The sequence below is a fragment of the Bidens hawaiensis genome, unplaced genomic scaffold (genome assembly GCF_021521415.1).
Source record: "Bidens hawaiensis isolate Kalapana, Puna unplaced genomic scaffold, B.hawaiensis_p1.1 tig00001692_1, whole genome shotgun sequence".
In the NCBI taxonomy this organism is placed as follows: Eukaryota; Viridiplantae; Streptophyta; class Magnoliopsida; order Asterales; family Asteraceae; genus Bidens; species Bidens hawaiensis.
Window position 1 is genome coordinate 1,934,948 of NW_027491096.1, and position 21,911 is coordinate 1,956,858.

Here is a 21,911-nt window from a genome sequence, read left to right on the forward strand (position 1 = left end):
GAAAAAAAATAATAATAAAAAATAAAAATCAATGTTGTGCACATGTGCGTTAATGTTGTATTACACATACGTACTAATGTGTATTCGATGTGTGTATTAGTCTTATATTGCAGTGTGTATCAAATATGTGCAATAATGTTGTATTCTATGCAATACAAATACTTTTGCATATATGCAATGCATACTATTACACATGCGCACTATACCGACCAGGTTACCGATAAGTTTTTTTTTTGAACCAATAACAACATATAAGAATAATGGAAAAAAAGAAACTTCAAAAAAAAATTTTAAAAAGCTAAAAATACTTTTTTAGAAGTTTTTAAGAGTTTTTAAGTTTTCTCTTTAAGAGAAGTTTTCACTAGAACCCCTACATATATATATATATATATATATATATATATATATATACTTATATGCTCATTAAGTATGTAGATGAAATTAAATTTTAAGATTTAGAAGGCTTTAACCTAAACTGGTGCTTAAAAATTATCTTAGACGTTTCAGTTTTTCTATTTTCCTAAAATAAGAACCCACAAGACTTAATTATAGGTATATTTCTTACATTCTCAAAAGCCTTTCACTATCAGCTGGGCCTACCGACACATCCAAAATAAGTGTGTTCCTGTTTTTATTATATCTTATTATTTGTAGTTTGAAAAACCGATCCCCTATAAGTATCCTCATCTCCCATTTATGTGCAAAAAGAAACAAAATCAAAGGGCATTTTTCAATTTTTTTTAATACAATTAACTACGACTCAAATATCCTATCCCCACACTTAAATTGCATATTGTCCTCAATGCAAGGATAAGGACTAAAAATAAAAATAAATTCGGAATAAAAAAATTAAAAACCTAAAAATAAAAATAAAAACAAAAAATAAAAAAGATAAATAATGGAAAAGACTTAGCTGGTAATATGCGCATGAAATATGATGCCAAAGTCTTCTTCCATAGCTGCCCTCCAACTTCAAGCGTGCTCAACAAACAAACATCCTTTTCTCACACACGAACGGAAGCGGCAAAATTTCAACAAACAATATCTAAAAATATATCTTATCCATTTGATAGATATTAAAGCATTCAAGATCATGCCACCAGACCAACCGACCCACCCAATATATAAAACATGAATAAATAGCAGCAAATAATAAAAAGTATACAGGTTGGCTACTCCATCCCCACACTTGAATTTTTCATTATACTTCATGGGGGTCATTTTTCTAACTCTCTCAATCCTGCATAAACTTAAAAACAAAAAACAAAGAAGAACTACAAAAATATATGTTAGTGACGCGACAAGACTCAAAAATAAAAATGGGACAAATATACAAACTCTACACTTGAGTTTTCGCTCAAGACACTCTACTGAGTGATCTAATCGGCTGCCCAAGTGGAGCTTCCTCCACCTCGGTATAACTCCATTGTCCTCCAAGAAACTGCATCACGATACGACCACTCATCAATCATTTTTCGGTTATCTACAACTCCTCCAAACTTTTGCAAACCACCACCTCTCTCTCTCTCTATCAACCTCCATAAACTCTCGCTTTCCACCGCCTCTCTCTCTACCAAACTCAATCAATTATCGAGAACTCGTGACCTCTCTCTCATCCTCCAAACAAAATCTGACGGAACGGGGATCCATGCCCAAAATAAAAGACTCAATCACATAAACGGGATGACATGGATCAATGAGACCGTCTTGACCACTCGTATGTCTAATGGATTTATCAACATATGTAACACTATCGCCGCCGGCTCTAAGGGTGATCTTACCTTCAAACACATCAACAAGTGCCCTAGCTGTACGCAAGAATGGACGACCTAAAATAATAGGAACTCTCTCATCGGCCTCCATATCTAAAACCACAAAATCTACGGAGAAAACTAAATTATCAACTTTCGCGAGCAAGTTTTCTATGATTCCCCTAGGGTACTTCACTGAACGGTCAGCTAAAGACAACGACATACGAGTGGGGATGGCATTTAACTGGGATGCTGGATTTTCTGAGTGGAACCCGAAAACTGACCTGGGGGTCTCTCATCTAAACGTCGGGCTATATCACCTATGGTTCTCTGAAGATCTAAAAGTGCGGACTGGTGATTCCTAATTAGCAAATCATGATCGGAAATTTTCTTATGAGTTTCCTGATCTCTAACCAGTATTTGTTTCATCATTTCTAATAACCTACTGGAACTACCACCCAAGTCCTGTCCACTACTCCCACCTTAACTACTTTGATCCCCACCAAACGACTGATCCTGCCCCCGGTTAAGATTTGAATTTGATTGGAAACCAGGGGGTGCACCGGAGGAACGCAAATTCGAATTATAATTATTATTTTTATAGTTGTTCCAATTTGAATTATTAATTCCATTAAATGTATTAGGAACCCTATTCTGCCCTCCTACAAACTCTACCTGCTCCTGACTCATCAACGGACAATCTAAAGTCCCGTGCCCTCCTCTACACAACTCACACTTATCAACCTTAGCCTTAAGTTCTGTCATCTCATGGGTTAGGCTCTCTAAGGCAGCAGCCACACTAGCATCTAGATTGACCTAGTGCGCACCTCGGACGGATGAGGGTGTACTAGTGACGGGATTTCAATTCCATTTACGTGGCTTTTTAGCAAACTATGATTGGGCAAAACTCTCAAATAACTCATTACACTCAACTACATTTTTCTTATCCATTAAGTTACCTCCAGTAACAGTGTCGAAACGAGCCTGAGTCTCATATGTCAGTCCATTGTAAAACTTCTCAACAAGAGCCCACGAAGTAAGACCATGATGTGAACAACGGGTAAGCAAACTCTGAAAACGTTCCCAAGCTTGATAGTACGGCTCGTCCGGCTCCATATGGAAAGAATGAATCTGATCTCGGAGACGAGATGCTTTGGCAGGTGGGAAGTATTTCTTCAAGAAAGCGGTACGCAACGCCTTCCAATGCTCCAGCAGGTTGAGAATCGAGCCAAGTGGCGGCACGACCCATAAGTGAAAACGGGAACAAATGGAGGAAAATTGCATCTTCATTAGCACCTTGCAAATTGAACGTTCTAAGTACACAAGTGAGACGGTTGATGTGTGCTGGTGCGTCTTCATCGTCACGACCATGGAATAGATTACTCTGGGTGAGATTGGCTATGACGTAAGAGGGAATCTGCCAGGATATGGGTTATCAATTACAGGGGTGATGATGAGCGAGTGATCTCCGGTGAAACCCTCAAAGGTTTGTGGGTAAACGGTTCGATTGTCAGCCATTTGAATATCGGGAATAGTTCTGGGACTCGAAGGTGGTGAACTGTGTGGTGATGACTTCGGTGGAGAATCTATGATGATTGGTGATGACGAACTAGCTACTGGCTTTAACGAAATTGGTCCTTGTGAACGAAGATGTGGCATAAACCTGAAAAATACACAAGACCAAATCAATAGACTTTATTTAAATACTAAAATAAAAATAAGATTAAATAAACTAAACTTAAAATTAGAATAAATTAGTTAGACTCTTAACTTAACTAAAACTACTGACCGACAAGTGAACCGGTCGACTCTAGTACAGCTAAGTAAGTCCGGATATCGAACCCACGAGACTCTTTTAATTACGTTTACTAGCTAAATTAGACTCAACTACAGACGCGACTTATTTATTTATATTTATTTAACGGTGGGTTTTCAATAAAAATACTATTTTAAAACTATTAATAAATACTAATTTAAGAAAACAAGTAAAATAAACGAAAACACAAGTTTAAGTAAATAAGATGATGATAAGAAAACTACCCAGGCTAGAATCCCCTAAATTTCAGTTATGAATTAACCGAGAAAATATTAAGTTATGGACTGGGATCGTAAAATAGACACTTAAGAGAAAACCCGAACAGGACCCCTGACCCTTCTCAAGAGACACCTACGAGTTTCTAATAAGTTTTAACGCACACCGGTATTAAAAATAAAGTTTCCTTACGGTCACCTAATTAATTATGACTTAGTTCCTTTATATGAAATCCTACCTTACAGCACAGAAATCAAAGACAATTTAATATATTTAATTGATTCAATAAACAATAATAAATAATCAAACCTAGACGGACTCCTTACGAAGAACTAAGTCTAGCAAGATTAGATAATAAAGATCTATCAATAGCCTAGCACTTAACAGATTTTAGGCTAGCAGCACACTTAGGTTTATTTAATTAATAATTATTATTCCTACGATCTTATTGCAAATCAGTCATAAAATAATCAAGAACACAAAGTAATTAACCTAATAGCAACCTATCATAATGAAAAACAATAATCAAGACAACTATGGAATAATAACAATCAATCAAACAATCCGTATGCATCAATTTAATATAGTTAAACCTTTTACTAAATCATAAAACCATAACAATAAATAAATCCCAATCAAAACACAACATCAAAATAGGTTCATCATAAGTCTAGGCAGTCTATAATGTATAGCCTATCATTATAAAATCAAAAAAAACAAACTTAAAGGAAATCATGGTGAAAAATCATGTAAACGGAAGAAAATAGGTGATAAAACCCGTAGTCTTCGTTCTTGATCGATCGGCACTTCACCGGCTGATTCCTTACCTTCGAACCCGCCAAATATTGCAATCCCAAGCTCCAGGAAACTCCAAATTTGGCACTGGTTCGGCAGGGTATGCTCAGGATTAAGTTTAGGGGTGTTTATATAAGTTTCCTAGGCCCAATACTGATAAAGAAAATGAAGGAAATTCGAGAAACTAGGTGCCTAGAACGCCGCGCGGCGGGATTTTGCCTCTTGGTCGCGCGACGCCGCGGGCTAGGAGTGGCTGACCGGTCCGGTTCGTTTCCTGATGTGGTCCGGTTCAATTCTGATGCGGTCTGGTTCAATTCTGATGCTCCGGTTCACCGGTTGGCTTGTTTTAGCTTTTTTTTCTCCCTTTTTAACCACGAACGAATTCCGGAACCTACATTATTCAACTATGTTAGTAATATACTAATTCTAATAAAAACCAAACAAAAACTAAAAAAATATTAATTAAAATATACAAGGGATTTATATATTTAGCATTATATCATACACCCACTCTCATGCTAGACAAATAAACAAATATATCTATTTATATTACCCTAGCATGTCTTGGTCTTCAAGCCATCCACCTTTGGTTTAGACCAAAAATATTATGTAACATCCAACTTTTGTTATATAGTAAATGATGGAAAGTTTTGTTATTAACTGTGTGTCGTTAAGTTAGTCGTGTGCTAAGTGTTTGGTTAATATTTGGATTTGGAATGGTGAGTGGGTTGTGGGGCCCATGGCCCACTATATAAGCCTAACCCCTCCACCTTTCACTATTTTGTTACCTTTCACCACACACACACACTCAAGAACACACACACCTTCTCTCTACATTCCGGATCCAAATCCATGTAAAAAAAGAAGGAAGAATCTCGTGTGTAGATGTCATAAAATAACAAGAATCACGTCTAGATCTACGTATTGTCTGGATCTGAACTCGAACCCGAAGCAAAAGGTAGGTTTCGGTTTAAATGGTTAAGTTTTTTGGTTAGAATCGGCATGCAAACAGATATAATAATAGATCGGGTTGTGCAATGTAAGAAAAATATAAACTTGGTAAGTTATAACCTCTCGAGTGTATTTTAAGGTAAAAAGGTGGCGTTTGGACTATGAGAGATATGGGTTCAGGATCAGGTGCATGGGGTCAGAATGTGTCGAAAGTTGAAAAAGAGTAAAAATCAGGTCCTGAGGAAGAGTCACGAAGTAAAATGGCTTTAAAATGGTAAAAACGAAGAAAGGAAGGTATTTCGCTTCGCTCAGCCATGAGAAGCGAAACAGGTATTTCGCTTCGCTCATCCATGAGAAGCAAAACAGGTATTTCGCTTCGCTCAGCCGTGAGAAGCGAAACAGGTATTTCGCTTAGCTCAGCCGTGAGAAGCGAAAAACTTATGCGAAGCGAAATTCTATGCCAAATTCCTCCCATACAAAATTGTTTAAGTTGTTATTAAAATGTGACCCGATTCATTTTCTGATGCATTTTTGTTAAAGGACCTATTAACGAAATTCTATGCCAGCTCAACCCCAGCCAGGGGCTCTGCCCCTTGGACCCTGCTAGGGGCGACCCCGCTACCAGGGGCGTTGTCCCCGGACCCCTGTTAGTTGAGAGTTTCATTAACTTAGATGTAGGAAGTAGTAATAATGGATAATTGACACGCGTAATGTATTGTACAGTTAGCCGTGCACAACTGAGGAAGGGCATTACCATTAATGGCGAGAGAAATCGACTCCAAGTGAGTTCTAGCCCCATTTTCTTGTTATGTTTTCGGGGCTGTGTGCATACTCCTATGTGGCAGTTAAAATGCTTATCTTAGGTGATAGGTATATGATACGTGTATGATCGTGCATTGAATGTTATTACTATATGATGGTTATGTGAATGAATGTGTATGTAAATATTATATACATAAGACAAGTAAAGTATGCGCTTATGATAGGATGATGGGGACCATACCCTCATAATATCTGAGATGATAGTGACCAGACCCTTATAACATCTGAGATGATAGGGACCAGACCCTCATAATATTTGAGATAATAGGGACCAGACCCTTATAATATCTGAGATGATAGGGACCAGACCCTCATAATATCTGAAATGATAGGGACCAGACCCTTATAATATCTGAGATGTTAGGGACCAGACCCTTATAATATCTGAGTTGTTTAAGATAGAATAGCTTATGGTATACCATAGGGTTTTATGAAAGAAAGTATGTAAGTACGTATGCATGTATATGGTGTATGTGTGAAAGAAGTAATAGCAAAGTAAGGTATGAATACGTATCTTCGGACGCGTATGAGTAAGGATAGGAATGTATTGTATGTTAATTGATTAACTAGAACTCACTCAGCATAGCTGACTTTTAGTATGCATGCAGGTAGAGGTAGCTGGCTTCAGGAGGGACACATGGCATGAGCTAAAGAGCTGGCATCTATGAAGAAGCGTCATGACTATTTTATGTTATGTTATGAAAAGACAATTTGTATGTTAAGATAAAAATGAATGTTTGTAATGTGATGTTGAAGTTTTAAATTATTCCGCCAAAGTTTAAATTAACTCTGATTTTAGAACTGTGTTTATGAGTAAATCCAACACCAAAGTAGGGTTACCGGGAATGGGGCCTTACATATTAATATATTTTTCACCCGTAATAATAATAATTCGATGCGTCGGTATAAGATATAATTCCCAGCAATCTCCCTCTTAGACTGACGCCATCAAATTTCTTCCAGTATCACCTCAAAACCCATTGTCTTTCATTGAAATTCTCCCCCCTCACGTTAAGCTTCTCCCATTGTTCATTTCAGATCATTTCTCCTCTATCACATTTGGATACAATTGTATAGCCATATGAACGAGGCTTTGAACTTCAAAGATCAACTTCAAGTAACAAGGTCATCACAAAAAGAAATAAATCAATGTGATCATCAAATAATCTTCCATTCTTCTAACCCATTTTTTCCCTTGTAAATCATCTTCAAACCATTCCCTGAATCAAGATAGCATTCAAGTCAACTACAACCCGTTCTTGATTGTCAAGTGACTATCTTCATAGGAGGTTAAACTCTATAGATCATCCATTCACGTTGTTACTAGTGATGACTTTATCTTCTCATCCGTACTAGGAATATGAAAACTTAGAAACAAAGAAGCATTTCTAAAGAAACTTTGATTACTGATCTTGATCAACTTTTCCTTAACTTGAGTCTTTCACTTGATTTGAAGCTAGCAATTTGCAATGAAATTCAAAGATTTTTTACTCCCCCAATTTTGTTGCGATTGTCAATAACAAACGTGTCTTCAAATCAAGTGTGGGTGAAACAATCTTGACCATCCTTGTCAAGATTGTAGATTCTGTAATAAAAAAAATAAACAAAACATTATGTTGGTTGACACTCTTAAGTGATTGAATCCGTAATCTTGGTCAACACTTGTTCTTGTAAAGCTCATGATGAATTTGTGAAAATTTTATAAGGCTTGAGTTCCTTTTTCTTGTTGATGATTGGAGAAAATTTACCAATATACCCTTAGTATATATCTTCTGTAAAGATTAGCTTGGTCAAAAGGTCAATGGCACCAAAAATCTTAAAAGTTTCTTCAAAAGCTTGTAATTTACGAACGAGCATGTATTTTCAGTTCACGAGCACACATAAGTCCTTTAAATCCCTTCACGAGCATACTCAAATTTTTCCTTTTTTTACGTCGAGCATGCTCGAAAGCAAAGGTGTGCTCGAGACCAAAAGAGATAATTTTGGGATAAACAAGGATATGCTCGGGGTTCATGTGCTCGAATCCAAAACATGATATGCTCGAGACAAAATGTACTAGAGATAAGCTATGCTCGAGACATAAATGTGCTCAAAGAAAAAACTTGACGTGCTCGAGATAAGCTGTGCTTGAGAGAAAACTGTCTTCGGGATAAACACATCTTGTTCTCAAAGCAACACTTAGTCATTTTATATACTCGAGACGAATCTTATATGCTCGAGACATCCAAACTTCTTTTCTGTATCATCAATAACTGATTTTCCAATGTAGAACCTGCTTGAATATTCACTTTGCATCTATTGCTACAAGCAATGATGAGATTGCCTCTGGTACCTATTCATTCGTGGCTAATACATACTTCATAATAAATTGTACCAGCAGCAATGTATTTCAATATACTCTTTACTGTTCGAGCAGCGTACTCATATCATAAACAAGTATGAGCACATAAAACCCAAACTTTTAGATAGAGAAAATAGCTTCATAATCTGAAATTAATCGTTGTAGCAATATCCAAGTCATCTCGAAATAAACATTCTATCTTCAATTTATCAACAGCCTTTACAAATATGAAAATCATCACATGAACAGTTTTGCCCCAAAACGAGCCAAAAACACTGTTACATCAGATCTGGACCAAAATGACCAAATAAACATGAAAATGATGCTGAATTTCCGAATGAGTCATCAACCCAAACATCAATCCATATAAATTTTATCCAAATAATCAAATAATTTCATAACCCTAAACAAAATTTTCAACGAACATCATCGTTTAACGTCCACGGTGGATTCAAGAGCGAGATTAATCATATTCAACAGTTAGTCTGAACGATTCGGTAACCTCATCTTTGATACCAACTGATAGGACATGAGCACTGGTGCGGAAGCATGAATAGTCGGTAATAACGATGGGGTGGTGCTCGAATTTGAGCTAGAATCGAATCGCAATCTTATTCGCTCTTGAAAGGTGTTTGGACGGATGAGTGGTGTTTGGGAGAGAGCTTGATTGGATTAACAATAATCAATAAATTGGATGAACACATATATGCAATCGAAACACAAACATAAAGATATGGTAGTATGATTCATTAGTCAGAAGATTATCACAAAGAGTAATCATACATACACGCATACATACACAAGAAATATCAACCACCCTGGGAGAGCTCATCCCGGAGGCGGAGACTCTCTCTCTCTCTCTCTCTCTCAGGATAAAACCCTAATTCTCACATAAAATTCAATGTACACCCACTCTCATGCTAGATAAATAAACAAGTAGATCTATTTATACTACCCTAGCATGTCTTGGCCTTCAAGCCATTCACCTTTGTTTGAGACCAAAAATATTAACATATTTTTCATCCATAATAATAATAATTCGATGTGTCGGTCTAAAATATAAGTCCCAACAGTAAATATGTGAACGTCAGAGTTGCAATTATTTATCTGTATTTTGTGTTGATGTAAAAAAATCAGCAAAAAGCCAAAAAGAATTTATCAGTAATGTATTCAGTTGTAAATAGCATTTTGTAGTACAGAATAGTTCGTTTGTATTTAAGTTTGTCTGTTTATTGGGTTGTGTAACTGGATTTCATCCACCTTAGTCACTAAATATGCCTAATCCGCACCCAAACCTAAGCCACAGCAAAACCTTTAGTCCGAGTCTTTATGCAACCGGTGGGTAATGGGTGGAGATAAGACTGGCCTGCAAGCAAATTAAGTTGTAACTCGTATTTGGTATTTGAGGGCAGAGACATATACCGGCACATCTTTTGCTAATCCAGATATTAAGCCTAGAGGAGTGTTGATAGTGTGAGGGGTATGAACATGTATGCCTCAACTGGAAACAAATTACACCTGTTTGGGCAGTTCTAGAATTTTATTGTAGCATTAACTGTATTTCTGGGAAACTAAGTATGACCTTAAACCTTATTATTATTAATGGTGATAATTGATTGACTTATGATGGAGGTTAATGTTTGCTTTAGAGTTTTGCTTGAGGGCAAGCAAAAGATAAGTGTGGGGATGTGATGTTTGGTCTATCTGTATATAGTTTGGTTTGTTAATTTATTTGTTTTAATCGTTTATCTTAGGAACTTTTGAATTTCATACGTGTTTATTGTCTTTCAAGTCACATATGCTTAGAGTGATTAATTTGGACCTGAACGAGCATAGGATGAAGACCCGGGATGTCCAGCACGCGAAATGAGAACAAAAAATGATTCAGCTGGTGAAGCCACCCATCGCGCTATGCGATGGGGTGTGAAGAAAGGGCATCGCGATAAGAGATGCCTATGAAATTATTAAAAAAAAGTTGACTTTTGGTCCATCGCGCTACGCGATGGACCAGGAGGGATACCCATCGCGATACGCGATGGGTCCCATAGACGGGAAAGATAGGTCTTTGATTATATTACGTTTTGACGATCCTAATCGTCATTAGGCAGTTCCAGGCAATTTTCAGAGCAGCAAGAGGAGAAAACCATCATTCCCATTCATCTCTAGGCCATATCCATGTTCCATATCATCAAAATCGAAGACCGAGAGATGACGAATCGCAGCTAGTTCCTTCTAGTCATACCCGGGATGTATAGTTTGTAATCTTTCAATATTTCTCTCATGTACTAAAACAACTAATTGTAATTATCTTCTTGTTAATATAATCTATGAGTATTGATGTTTAGTATGTTCGTGCATTCAGTCGGTTAGGTTTTTGTCAATCAGAACGATTAGTTTTTCGGTTGCTATAATAATTGCTCGTAGGGTTGTGTTAACTAGTTAATTGCAAGAAAGCATACAATTGCCCTTAGTTGAGTCACACTGGCAGGGACCGTTTGATAACCAGTGTCGTGTGTTAGCGATTGTGGATGCCTACAGTTTAGCTCGTTAATCAATCTTTAGTTGACTTAAGATAATTAATCTGTTAGCTTGCATGAGAATACTGTTAATTGCTTACTTGGATTCCTGGGTGTGATTTGTTTTGTTTATTTCTTGAATCTTTGCTTAAGTTACTTGTTTGTGATCAGCACTTTTGATAGTTTACTTCATAATGTTAGGAATCGGTTTCACGTTGCACTGACCACATACTCCTCGTGGTTCGACACCCTACTTACCCTAGCTTGCTTAGGTGATTAGGACACTGATTATTATCGTTTTTTACTAGATAATGACAGTCTAGCATCACTGTACAAATTCATTTACAATTGTTTAACGAATGAAAGGTTTACTGTTCACACGAATGAACATTCAAGCTAACAAGTGAGCATTCATACTTCCCAAACATGTCCAGATTCACAAACTATTCCCAAATCCTAACCAATTCCACTAAAATCAACACCAAAACACTCCCAAACTCAATCCGAATCTATCCAAACACGTTCGAAACCACAAACCAAACCAAATCCAATCCGTTCAATACCTCAAACTCAAACACACTATTCCCGCCATTACTTCAATTCACCAAATCAGTCAATTCACACACTCAAAACACAATTAATTTGGTCTAAATTGATCAACAAATGCTCGTAACTAATCCTCAATCCAGTATACAATGAAAGACGTTTAATGAATGCCAATCTTGAATATAAAAAAAATTATACAATCAATTAGACTCACACACTATTCAATTGTTCAAGTTCATATTACGTTACAGCCGGAATACTATTAACAACTAATTGCTGATGAAATCAATCAATTAATTGCAATATCGATACAATTAACCACGGGAATCAATCAACGATCTGAACACATGGCTCTGATACCAATTAAGGAACCATAATGTTCATGATACGGATCTAGTTCTGTGATACGGAGATTGATTCGTTAGGATTCAATACGATTAGATCTACTAAACGAAGATGTAGATTGTACAAAGAGATTAGGACAGCATAACAAGGCTCGAATTCAAAATAATAAACTTCGTTACTTTAGAATAAGATTACATGGTGTATATAGGAATGAGGTTCATTCGTTAAACAGACTTACCGAATGAACTCTCATTCGTTACAATACATTAAAGAACCTAACGAATGAACACTTTCATTCGTTACACATAAGTTAACTACTAACGAATAACCTCATTCGTTCTTCTCATTCGTTAAGACTCTTAACGAATAACGATACATTTGCGAATGAGTCACATTTGTTAAGACTCTTAACGAATGTGCCTTACATTAGATAACGAATGGGTCTTACATTTACCAAAATACATTTTGCAATTAATTCTAATATAATAATACTTAAATAAAGGTCAAGACGGAAAACCGTGTACTAACAATATGCAATACAACACAATTGCTTACATGAAATACACATTATTGTATATGTGCACTAAATCTATATTTTTATACAATTTTTATTTTTTTTCTATTTTTATTTTTCTCTGGTGAATAATAGTAATATATAAGAAAGCTGAACGAAAAAAAAAATTATAAAATATTTATACAAAAAGGGTAAAAAATATTTCTTTATTAGTTCTTTAGTTTTTTTAAGGTGAGTTATCTCTTGACCTCACTCCCTTTTGAGAACCATTTTGGACCACCCTTAAAAGCATTTAAAAAACGAAATTTTTAAAAAAAGTTAACACGCATATGCATATATGTATATATACATGCTATTTATATACACATGTGTACAATTAAGATACATGATAATATGCGTATGTGTATATTATGTAACTGGGGATTAAATGATAATATATATATATATATAGGATCAGGATCATGTAAGAACTTTTTGGGAATTAAGAACTATTAGAACCATTTTGGACCACAAAAAATCTAAAAATAAAAAAAATCATAAAACAAAAAAAAACACAAAAATAAAAAAAAGTAAAAAAACCAAAGTTCTTATTTATCATCCCGGTTTCTAAAATAAAAATAAAAAAAAATTCTCGGTTTAGCTAAATTATACATATACATATATGTATAATATGTACATATATGTACACACATGTTTTTTTCCTATACACATGTGTATAATTTAAGGTAAATGATAATGTACATATGTGTACATTACATAACTAGAGATTAAATGAAAGTATACATATGTGTATAGGTATAATACGAATTAAAAAGGAAAAAAAATCGGTTTTTTTTATTATACATATATGTATCATATGTACACACATGTTTTTTCCTATACACATATGTATAATTTAAGGTAAATGATAATGTACATATGTATATATTACGTAACTAGAGATTAAATGAAAGTATACATATGTGTATAGGTATAATACGAATTAAAAAGAAAAAAAATTCGGTTTTTTTTTAATGAAACCGGAATGAAATATAATAATTTTGGTTTTTTTACTTTTTTAAAATTTTCGGTTTTGTTTGTTTTATAATTTTTTTAATATTTTTTTAGAGGGTTTTTTTAGTGGTCCAAAATGATTCTTAAAGTTCTCAATTTGCCAATGGTTCTCTTAGGATCCTTACCCTATATATATATATATATATATATATATATATATATATATATAATTTAGCGAAACTGATATATTTTTTTATGAAACCGGGATGCTAGATACACGTTTTGGTTTTCTTACTTTTTCAAAATTTTCGTTTCTTTTTTATAACTTTTTTAATATTTTTTTGAATGATTTCTTTCAGTCCAAAATGGTTATTGAAGTTCTCAATTTTAGAAAATTCTCTTAAGATACTCACCCTATATTTATATATATATTTTTTATGTTACCTATTTAATTTTCAATCTTAACATATAATATAATACTTTTCTTCCTTTAAATGATTTTCAACAAATTGATAAAGCAACAAGATTTGATTTTCTGCAAATTCACATATTCCTTTCCTGAACACAAGTCAAATGTTTGTTTGGCCCACATACTTGACCAAAGAATGTTCTTTCTCTCCTCACAAATTATCTCTAATCTTGTCATCAAAGTTTTATGTTGCAAGTTCTCTATAAAACTAGTTTTTGGGCGGTACTCGTTATCATCTTATCTTGATAACCATTTTCGATATAAAAACGGAACATATATTAAAAGCCCATCTTATTAAACCGCAAATCAATCAACTCACTTGAGTTGTCATTCCTTCATTTCGACAAGTATTTCATGGATTTTGGAATAGCAGTGAGTTTGGCCGATGCATTGAAGCAAAACCGGTACCATGCCAGGAGATGCTTTAAGCGGTATGTCACAAACTACTGTGTAATAAAAACATTGAAGTTCATTTTTTGGTTATATTAATCACTTTAAATCCAAATTATTATATATTAATGTTTTACTTTCATATATAGCTTTACATCACGTGGAAAAAGATTTGTTAAGCCCCAAGAATTGATATCCATAATTGAAAAAACCATTGAAGACAAGCTTGAAAGAGCTAAGGTTTTGGAGGGTACACTGGGACAAATCCTGAGTTACTCGCAGGTTATTATTATTTAATAAAATAAAAAATAAGTAAATAAATAAGATTTGGACTAGGGGTGTTAAGCGGGTCATGTTTGCGGGTCCAACCCAACACGAACCTAGAAATTTGATAAGAATCCGAATCCGAAAATTATGTAAGACGCATGAACCCGAACACGACCCGCATTCTCGGGCTGGTCATTAACATGGCGGCCTGTTTAACCCGAAAGTTTTTTATTTTTAATTGTTTTCACATATTAATTATTGATACTTTAAATCTACATTTTTACAAAAAAAAATAATAAATAAGAAAAATACTAATTTATACGCAAATTTACAATTTAATTATAATAAATACTATGTCAATTTCAATTTCAGTTTTAAACTTTGGCACAAGCTACTCAACCAATTTAAGACACACCAAACACAACACACGTATCTGACTCGAACACTTTAACCCATTTTTTTATAATTATTATTTTTCTAATCGTTTTCACATGTTACCTATTGATACTTTTAATATACATTTTTAGGGTTATGTTCAAATAAAAAGTTTGATTTTCCTAAAAAGACTAGGAAGGAGGGTATTTTAGTCTAATACTTTAATATCAAAACCCACTTAAATTAATTTCAAAAACCCAATTACATCTTCACTCATCTCTTACAACCACCACCACTCCACCGCCCACCGCCACCACAATCGTCACCCACTGCCACAACCTCGCCGGAAAAGTCCGAAAAAACACAATGGAAAAATACACTATGAAAAAAAAACACAATGTTAAAAACACAATAAAAAACACAATTGTATGACACAATGTAAATAACACAATGGAAAAAACACAATAAAAAATACTATTGTATAACACAATTTTGTAAAACACAATTCGGTAAAACACAATTTGTAGAAAACCCACTAATTTTTTTAAAAATTTTTATATTACAATATGGTAGTCATATAAAAGATAAAAAGACACTTGTTATTATAGTGAATTTGTTTTTCAATAAAAAAGTCGTAAAAAAAAAGTTATGTACGTTTTAAAATGATGGGGGAATTTGGCATGTGCCTTGCATGTGGAGAGAGAAAGTCAAATGTGTTATTTCTTTTATGTCCTTTACCTTGTGTTCACACTTGATTTCCCCTAAACTAATCTCAACCATCCATATTCAAAATCAATAGACAAGATTACTTCTTATCATTCCTACAAAAAGTATATTTTCTATTATAACTACATTTTTATACTAGACAATACTAATTTATATAAAAACTTGTATTTTAATTATGAAAATATTATGCCGATTTCATTTTTAGTTTTAAACTTGTAAAAAAGATACCCAACCAATTTAATTTATTACGTAACAAATTTTAAAACACTTTACTTGTGGTGTGCGCTATATTGCATATATGTGTGGGCCTTGAGCAGGGGGGAGAAAAAGTGAAATTGCACTAATTTTGATATTATTTTACTGATTTTGTAAAAATAACGTTAAAAGTAGAGGAAGGTTAATCATGCATCATGTGGTGGCATTGATATCCGAAAGACAAGGGTACATGCACCAATCGGCCGGTGTCCCGATGGTTGGGTGCTATGTGCCTTATGTCTAAAGCTTGATGCAAACTACTATCGAGCCGGGGATCTAACGGGAAAACAGCCACTCTATTCCTTCGGGGTAGAGTTAAGCATGTTTACATTTTACCCTTCTCAGACCCTACCATAGCTTTGCTATTGATGCGATTTACTGAGTACAATGACGATGACGGCGACGTAACAAATTTTAAAAAATAAAATAAAAAATAAATGGGCTAAACAGTTGATGGGTGTCGAATCCAAAAAAAAAAGTACTTACACTTACAATATAAATTATATGAATGAATGTAAGGTTCGTGTCCATAGAAATACAGATTAACTAATTCTAACAAACACGTTTAAAATGCAGATATAATTACTTAAACAAAATAAATTGAAAATGGGCGGGGTTGAAATCAACTTAAAATTAACGAAAACAAAATTAACTGCTAAGATGAATTACTAATAAAATTGGAAAAGACATACATAAAACGTAGAGTGAATTAGAATATTAAAAATAACTAATTCCTATACGAATGTAATTTCTTGAATTATTTATTGCTTATGTTCCTTAACAACTATGGCGCATGAACCTTATTTAAACTGTTTGTATCAATACTGGATGTCACGCCGTTCAAACATCTATTTTATCTAATGTCTAATCACATGTTGTTTGGTGATTAGAGCCAACTCACTACTCCATGCTCACCACAGTTGCAACGATAGAAGTATAGTAAGCATTCACGCCATTCGGAATGCCTAATTAAATCATGGGATTCTATATCGAGTTAAAAGTCCAAATTAGTTGTTTTGAATATAAATTGGAACTTCGACATCTTTAGGTCGTGTCGATTTTCGGGTTGTGCAAGAAATTTAGACCAATCACAAACCTCATTACTTACATCAAATAAGTTGTGCTATTATTATTATCATTATTATTTGATGATATATGTGGTGAATATGGATGCAGGATGCGGTTGTGATTCCACCGTATGTTGTTTTAGGGTTGAGGGTGAATCCAGGACAATGGGCGTATTTTAAGGTTAACGCTGATGACGTCACTGTTGACCCTCTTACACCTTCACAATACTTGAAGTTTAAGGAATCCATCTACGATCAAGAATGGTACGGCGTCGTATTACAACCATATATATTGTTCAAAAGTTACCATCTGCGTGAAATATATTGTGGCACATATTGGATATATAATATAATATAATACCTTAAATGCATATTGTTCTTTTAATGATCAATACGTACTAAAAAGAGTTTCATAAGCAGGGCAAAGGACGAAAATGCCCTTGAACTTGATTTCGGAGCATTTGATATAGGCACACCACGCCTTATCCTCCCTTCGTCTATCGGCAATGGACTTGGATACATTTCAAAGTTCATGACTTCTAGAATCAGTGGCGATCTAGACAATGCAAAGCCGTTACTTGATCACTTGCTAGCTCTAAATTATCATGGAGAGGTAAACATCATAATCATATATGGAATTAATATGTAAGAAATCCCTGTGTTATAAGGGCTATATAAATAAAAAGTATTAAAGTGGTCAGTAATAAAGAATTAAAAAATATAAAAAGACATTTAAGATAAGATATAACCGAAATTACTTGTAGGTTAGTGGCCAACAATTTAATACTTTTGAAGTGAAAATATCTAACATAAATTACTATATTTAGTTTAATATATTTACTATATTATGTTTTATTATTACTATAAATATTAAATAAGAGAAGCAAGAATAAATCTTGGCTAATAGAATTGTGGCACGTGACACAATGGTTATTTATTAGATATAGAAGATGGTTGTTTCTGGTAATGTTTTATATCTATCGTATAAATAAAAGTAACTAGTTTTAAACAACTCTCATGTTTGTTCAAACGCGTCAACCCGTATAAAGAACTACCTATTTTGACCTGACCCATACGGATGCATATGAACATGGTTTTCTTTTGCAGAAGCTTATGATCAATGAGACATTAGACACAGTTTCAAAGCTACAAAAAGCGTTGATTGTTGCGGATGTCTACTTATCTGCACACCTGAAAGAGGAGCAATATAGTACCTTGCACCCCAAGTAATCTATAAACAGTCTTTTCTTAACAACATTATAAATTTGACAACTGACAACAAATGCTAATGCAAATCATAGGCTCAAAGAATGGGGATTTGAGAAAGGATGGGGGGATACTGCTGAAAGAGTTGGGGAAACAATGAAAATGCTTTCAGAGATTCTTCAAGCTCCCGATCCGATTAACATGGAATCGTTCTTTAGCAGGCTTCCGGTCATATTCAATGTTGTTATATTTTCTATTCATGGTTACTTTGGACAATCTGATGTTCTTGGATTACCGGATACCGGAGGCCAGGTGAGTCATTTATATGGCCAAATGCAGCCTTGACCAACGCCAAAACGGACATGATTAAAACATCAGTTTTAATTGTTGGACAGGTTGTTTACATTCTTGATCAAGTGAAAGCACTAGAGGAGGAGATCTTGCTAAGAATAAAACAGCAAGGGCTGAATGCAAAGCCTCGGATTCTTGTGGTATGTATTCCCAACGCGACATAAGTAAATCGGTTGGCATATGTTTATATGCGTGTCATGTTCAGGGTGGCATGTTTTATCAACCGGATGTGTTCAGTTGGCATGTTCAATCTGTGTAGTTAACCTGACACAATTGATACCAATAGGTTCAAGATTCATGAATAGTGATTTTATAAGTTTTGATATAATTCAAATGACCACAAATCTGCAGGTGAGTCGACTCATTCCCGATGCACGAGGAACAAAATGTAACGAGGAGATGGAACCAATCTTGAACACGAGTCATTCACACATCCTTCGGGTTCCTTTCAGAACCTCAAAAGGCATTGTCCCTCAATGGGTTTCGCGGTTTGACATCTACCCGTATCTTGAAAGATTCTCTCAGGCAAGCCCCATGCACTCGGGATTCGTTTATTAGGATATTATTAGAGTTTAGTTATGTTAAGCCAACGGGCTAAGTTACTAATAATAATAAGTTATTAGCGTTTAGTTAACTTAAAACCTAACTGGCTCGTGGGATTAGCATAACTAAACTTCAATAATATTGCAATATTGTTATCACTGATGGGTTGTTTAAATTGGGTCGAACTTTGATATGTTCATTAGGATGCTGCATCTAAAATCCTAGAGGTGATGGAGTGTAAACCAGATCTTATACTTGGAAACTACACAGATGGGAACATTGTGGCATCGCTTATGGCCAAGAAGTTTGGAGTAACACAGGTTTTATAAAATTCTACAATTTGAATTTCTTATACACCGTTATATATTAAGTTCTTCGAGTCACAGTTTTTTGTCATGACCTCAGGGAACGATTGCACATGCGTTAGAGAAAACCAAGTACGAGAATTCCGATGTTAGCTGGAAAACCTTTGAAAAAAAGTATCATTTTTCGTGTCAATTTACCGCGGATTTGATCTCAATGAATGCTGCAGATTTCATAATCACAAGCACCTATCAAGAAATTGTGGGAAGGTTAGATGTTTAAAACCCAAGATTAGATTGTAGGAACATTGAATAAATCTCTGATCGTTTTTGTTCGAGTACAGTAAGCAAAGGCCCGGTCAGTATGAGACCCATGAAGCGTTTAGTATGCCTGGACTAAGTAGAGTTGTGTCGGGAATCAATGTGTTCGATCCAAAGTTCAACATTGCTTCACCGGGTGCAGAACAATCGGTTTATTTTCCTTACACGGAGAATGAGAAACGGTTAAAGTCTTTTCATCCCGCAATCAAAGAACTACTTTTCAAGGAACAAGAGAATGACGAGCATATGTAAGATTATTCGGTATTTTAGTTTTTGAAAACCTAGTCTATTTGGTTTTCGGTCTCATGCACATCGTTAAAATGTTGTGTTGACCCGTTCCTTTTGTTTGTCGAATAGGGGATATCTGGCGGATATAACCAAGCCGATAATATTCTCAATGGCAAGGCTCGATACAGTGAAGAACATAACGGGATTAACCGAGTGGTATGGGAAGAACAGCCGACTCAGAAGTCTAGTAAACTTGGTTGTTGTCGCAGGGTTCTTCGACCCATCAAAATCTAAAGACCGAGAAGAGATGGCGGAAATCAAGAAAATGCATGAACTAATAGAGAAATACAAACTCAAGGGTCAGATGAGATGGGTAGCGGCTCAAAACGATAGGGCCCGCAATGGAGAATTGTATCGATGTATTGCTGACACGAAAGGGGCCTTTGTGCAGCCTGCATTGTATGAAGCTTTTGGGCTCACGGTTATTGAGGCCATGAACTGTGGCCTTCCGACTTTCGCAACCAACCAAGGCGGGCCCGCAGAGATCGTTGTTGACGGGGTTTCTGGGTTTCATATCAATCCCAATAACGGAGATGAATCGAGCAACAAGATTGCTGATTTCTTTGCCAAATGCAAACTCGATGCTGAGTACTGGGACCGAGTGTCGCGAGATGGACTACAACGTATCTACGAGTGGTAAGTTATAACTAATGTTTTCAAAACCAGACTGAACAACGAACCGATCGCCTTACCAGTTCACTGGTAGGGCAGGTTGAGCAATTTTATGAAAATACTTTAAATTTTTTTTTTTTAATTTGCAATTTTAATAAAAGATTAAGACGTAAATAAATAAAATACGGAGTCTCGAGTAAAAAAAATTGGAAAACTAAAAAAATAAGAAAGCTGGTCCGACCACTCACACTGGTCCGGTCTACTGGTCTCAATACGACCAAAAGCCGGCCGGTTCAGATAGAAAACGGTTAAACAGGCTTAACTGAACTGGTTCAATGCCGTGTTCCTGGTTGGTCCAGTCCAGTCGAGTCGTGAAAAGGGTGATCATAACTAGGCCCTAGTGGTGTTTATTTGGACAAAACCGGACCGAAACTGTAAGTACAAGAAAAACAACCAATAGCTGGATGGATCTAAATGGTTCAGCTTTATCTTTGAATTGAGCTAACAATATTCATTTTTCAGCTACACATGGAAGATGTATGCCAACAAAGCATTAAACATGGGATCTATGTACGGTTTCTGGAGGCAACTAAACAAAGAGAATAAGCAAGCGAAGCAGCGATACATTGACATCTTGTATAACTTACAATTCAAGAAACTGGTGAGTTATTTTCCGACACTCCACGTTGACCGCACCTATGCGTTAATAGTGTTCATACGTCTTCCTAAACACTTTCGGTTTTTACAGGCCAAAACAATCGAAAGCCCTGATTTTGTCACTCCTAAACTTCAAGACCCGGTTAAAACCGAACCAGTAAACGAACCACTTGCAGAACCTCAAGAGTCGGTGCAAGAAGGGTTGGCAGCAAGAGAACCCCGACTGCCACAGATGGAGTTGACCAAGCTGGGCCAACAGACACGATACTTACAAGACAGGTCAACTATAATAAACAATGCAAGAAAACCTTTTCTTGTTCTTGTTTCCGTGTTAATCGTTGCATATGCATCTAAGAGCTTGTATACGTATTTCAAATAGAGCAAATATGTAACTGGAATAATAAATATTCATATTCATAAATAAAACACAAATTCATGATTATAGTTAAAACCAAGTATGAAACTTATTATTCTTT

The 21,911-nt window shown here is 35.2% G+C and overlaps 1 protein-coding gene and 1 non-coding gene across 2 annotated transcripts; both read left to right on the forward strand.

Moving 5' to 3' along the window:
• Positions 1-2,790: 2,790 nt before the first annotated feature.
• LOC143594772 (small nucleolar RNA R71) lies at positions 2,791-2,897 on the forward strand. Its single transcript, XR_013146398.1, has one exon. It is a non-coding gene; the product is annotated as a small nucleolar RNA R71 (small nucleolar RNA).
• An 11,298-nt stretch (positions 2,898-14,195) lies between these two features.
• LOC143594340 (sucrose synthase 7-like) lies at positions 14,196-21,888 on the forward strand. Its single transcript, XM_077073674.1, has 14 exons — positions 14,196-14,506; positions 14,615-14,747; positions 17,265-17,419; positions 17,576-17,768; positions 18,263-18,381; positions 18,457-18,673; positions 18,757-18,852; positions 19,064-19,237; positions 19,459-19,575; positions 19,661-19,827; positions 19,902-20,126; positions 20,236-20,802; positions 21,301-21,439; positions 21,527-21,888. Exons 1-14 carry the CDS (start codon positions 14,430-14,432, stop codon positions 21,812-21,814), a joined length of 2,667 nt encoding a protein of 888 aa, XP_076929789.1. The 5' UTR covers positions 14,196-14,429; the 3' UTR covers positions 21,815-21,888.
• Positions 21,889-21,911: the final 23 nt, after the last annotated feature.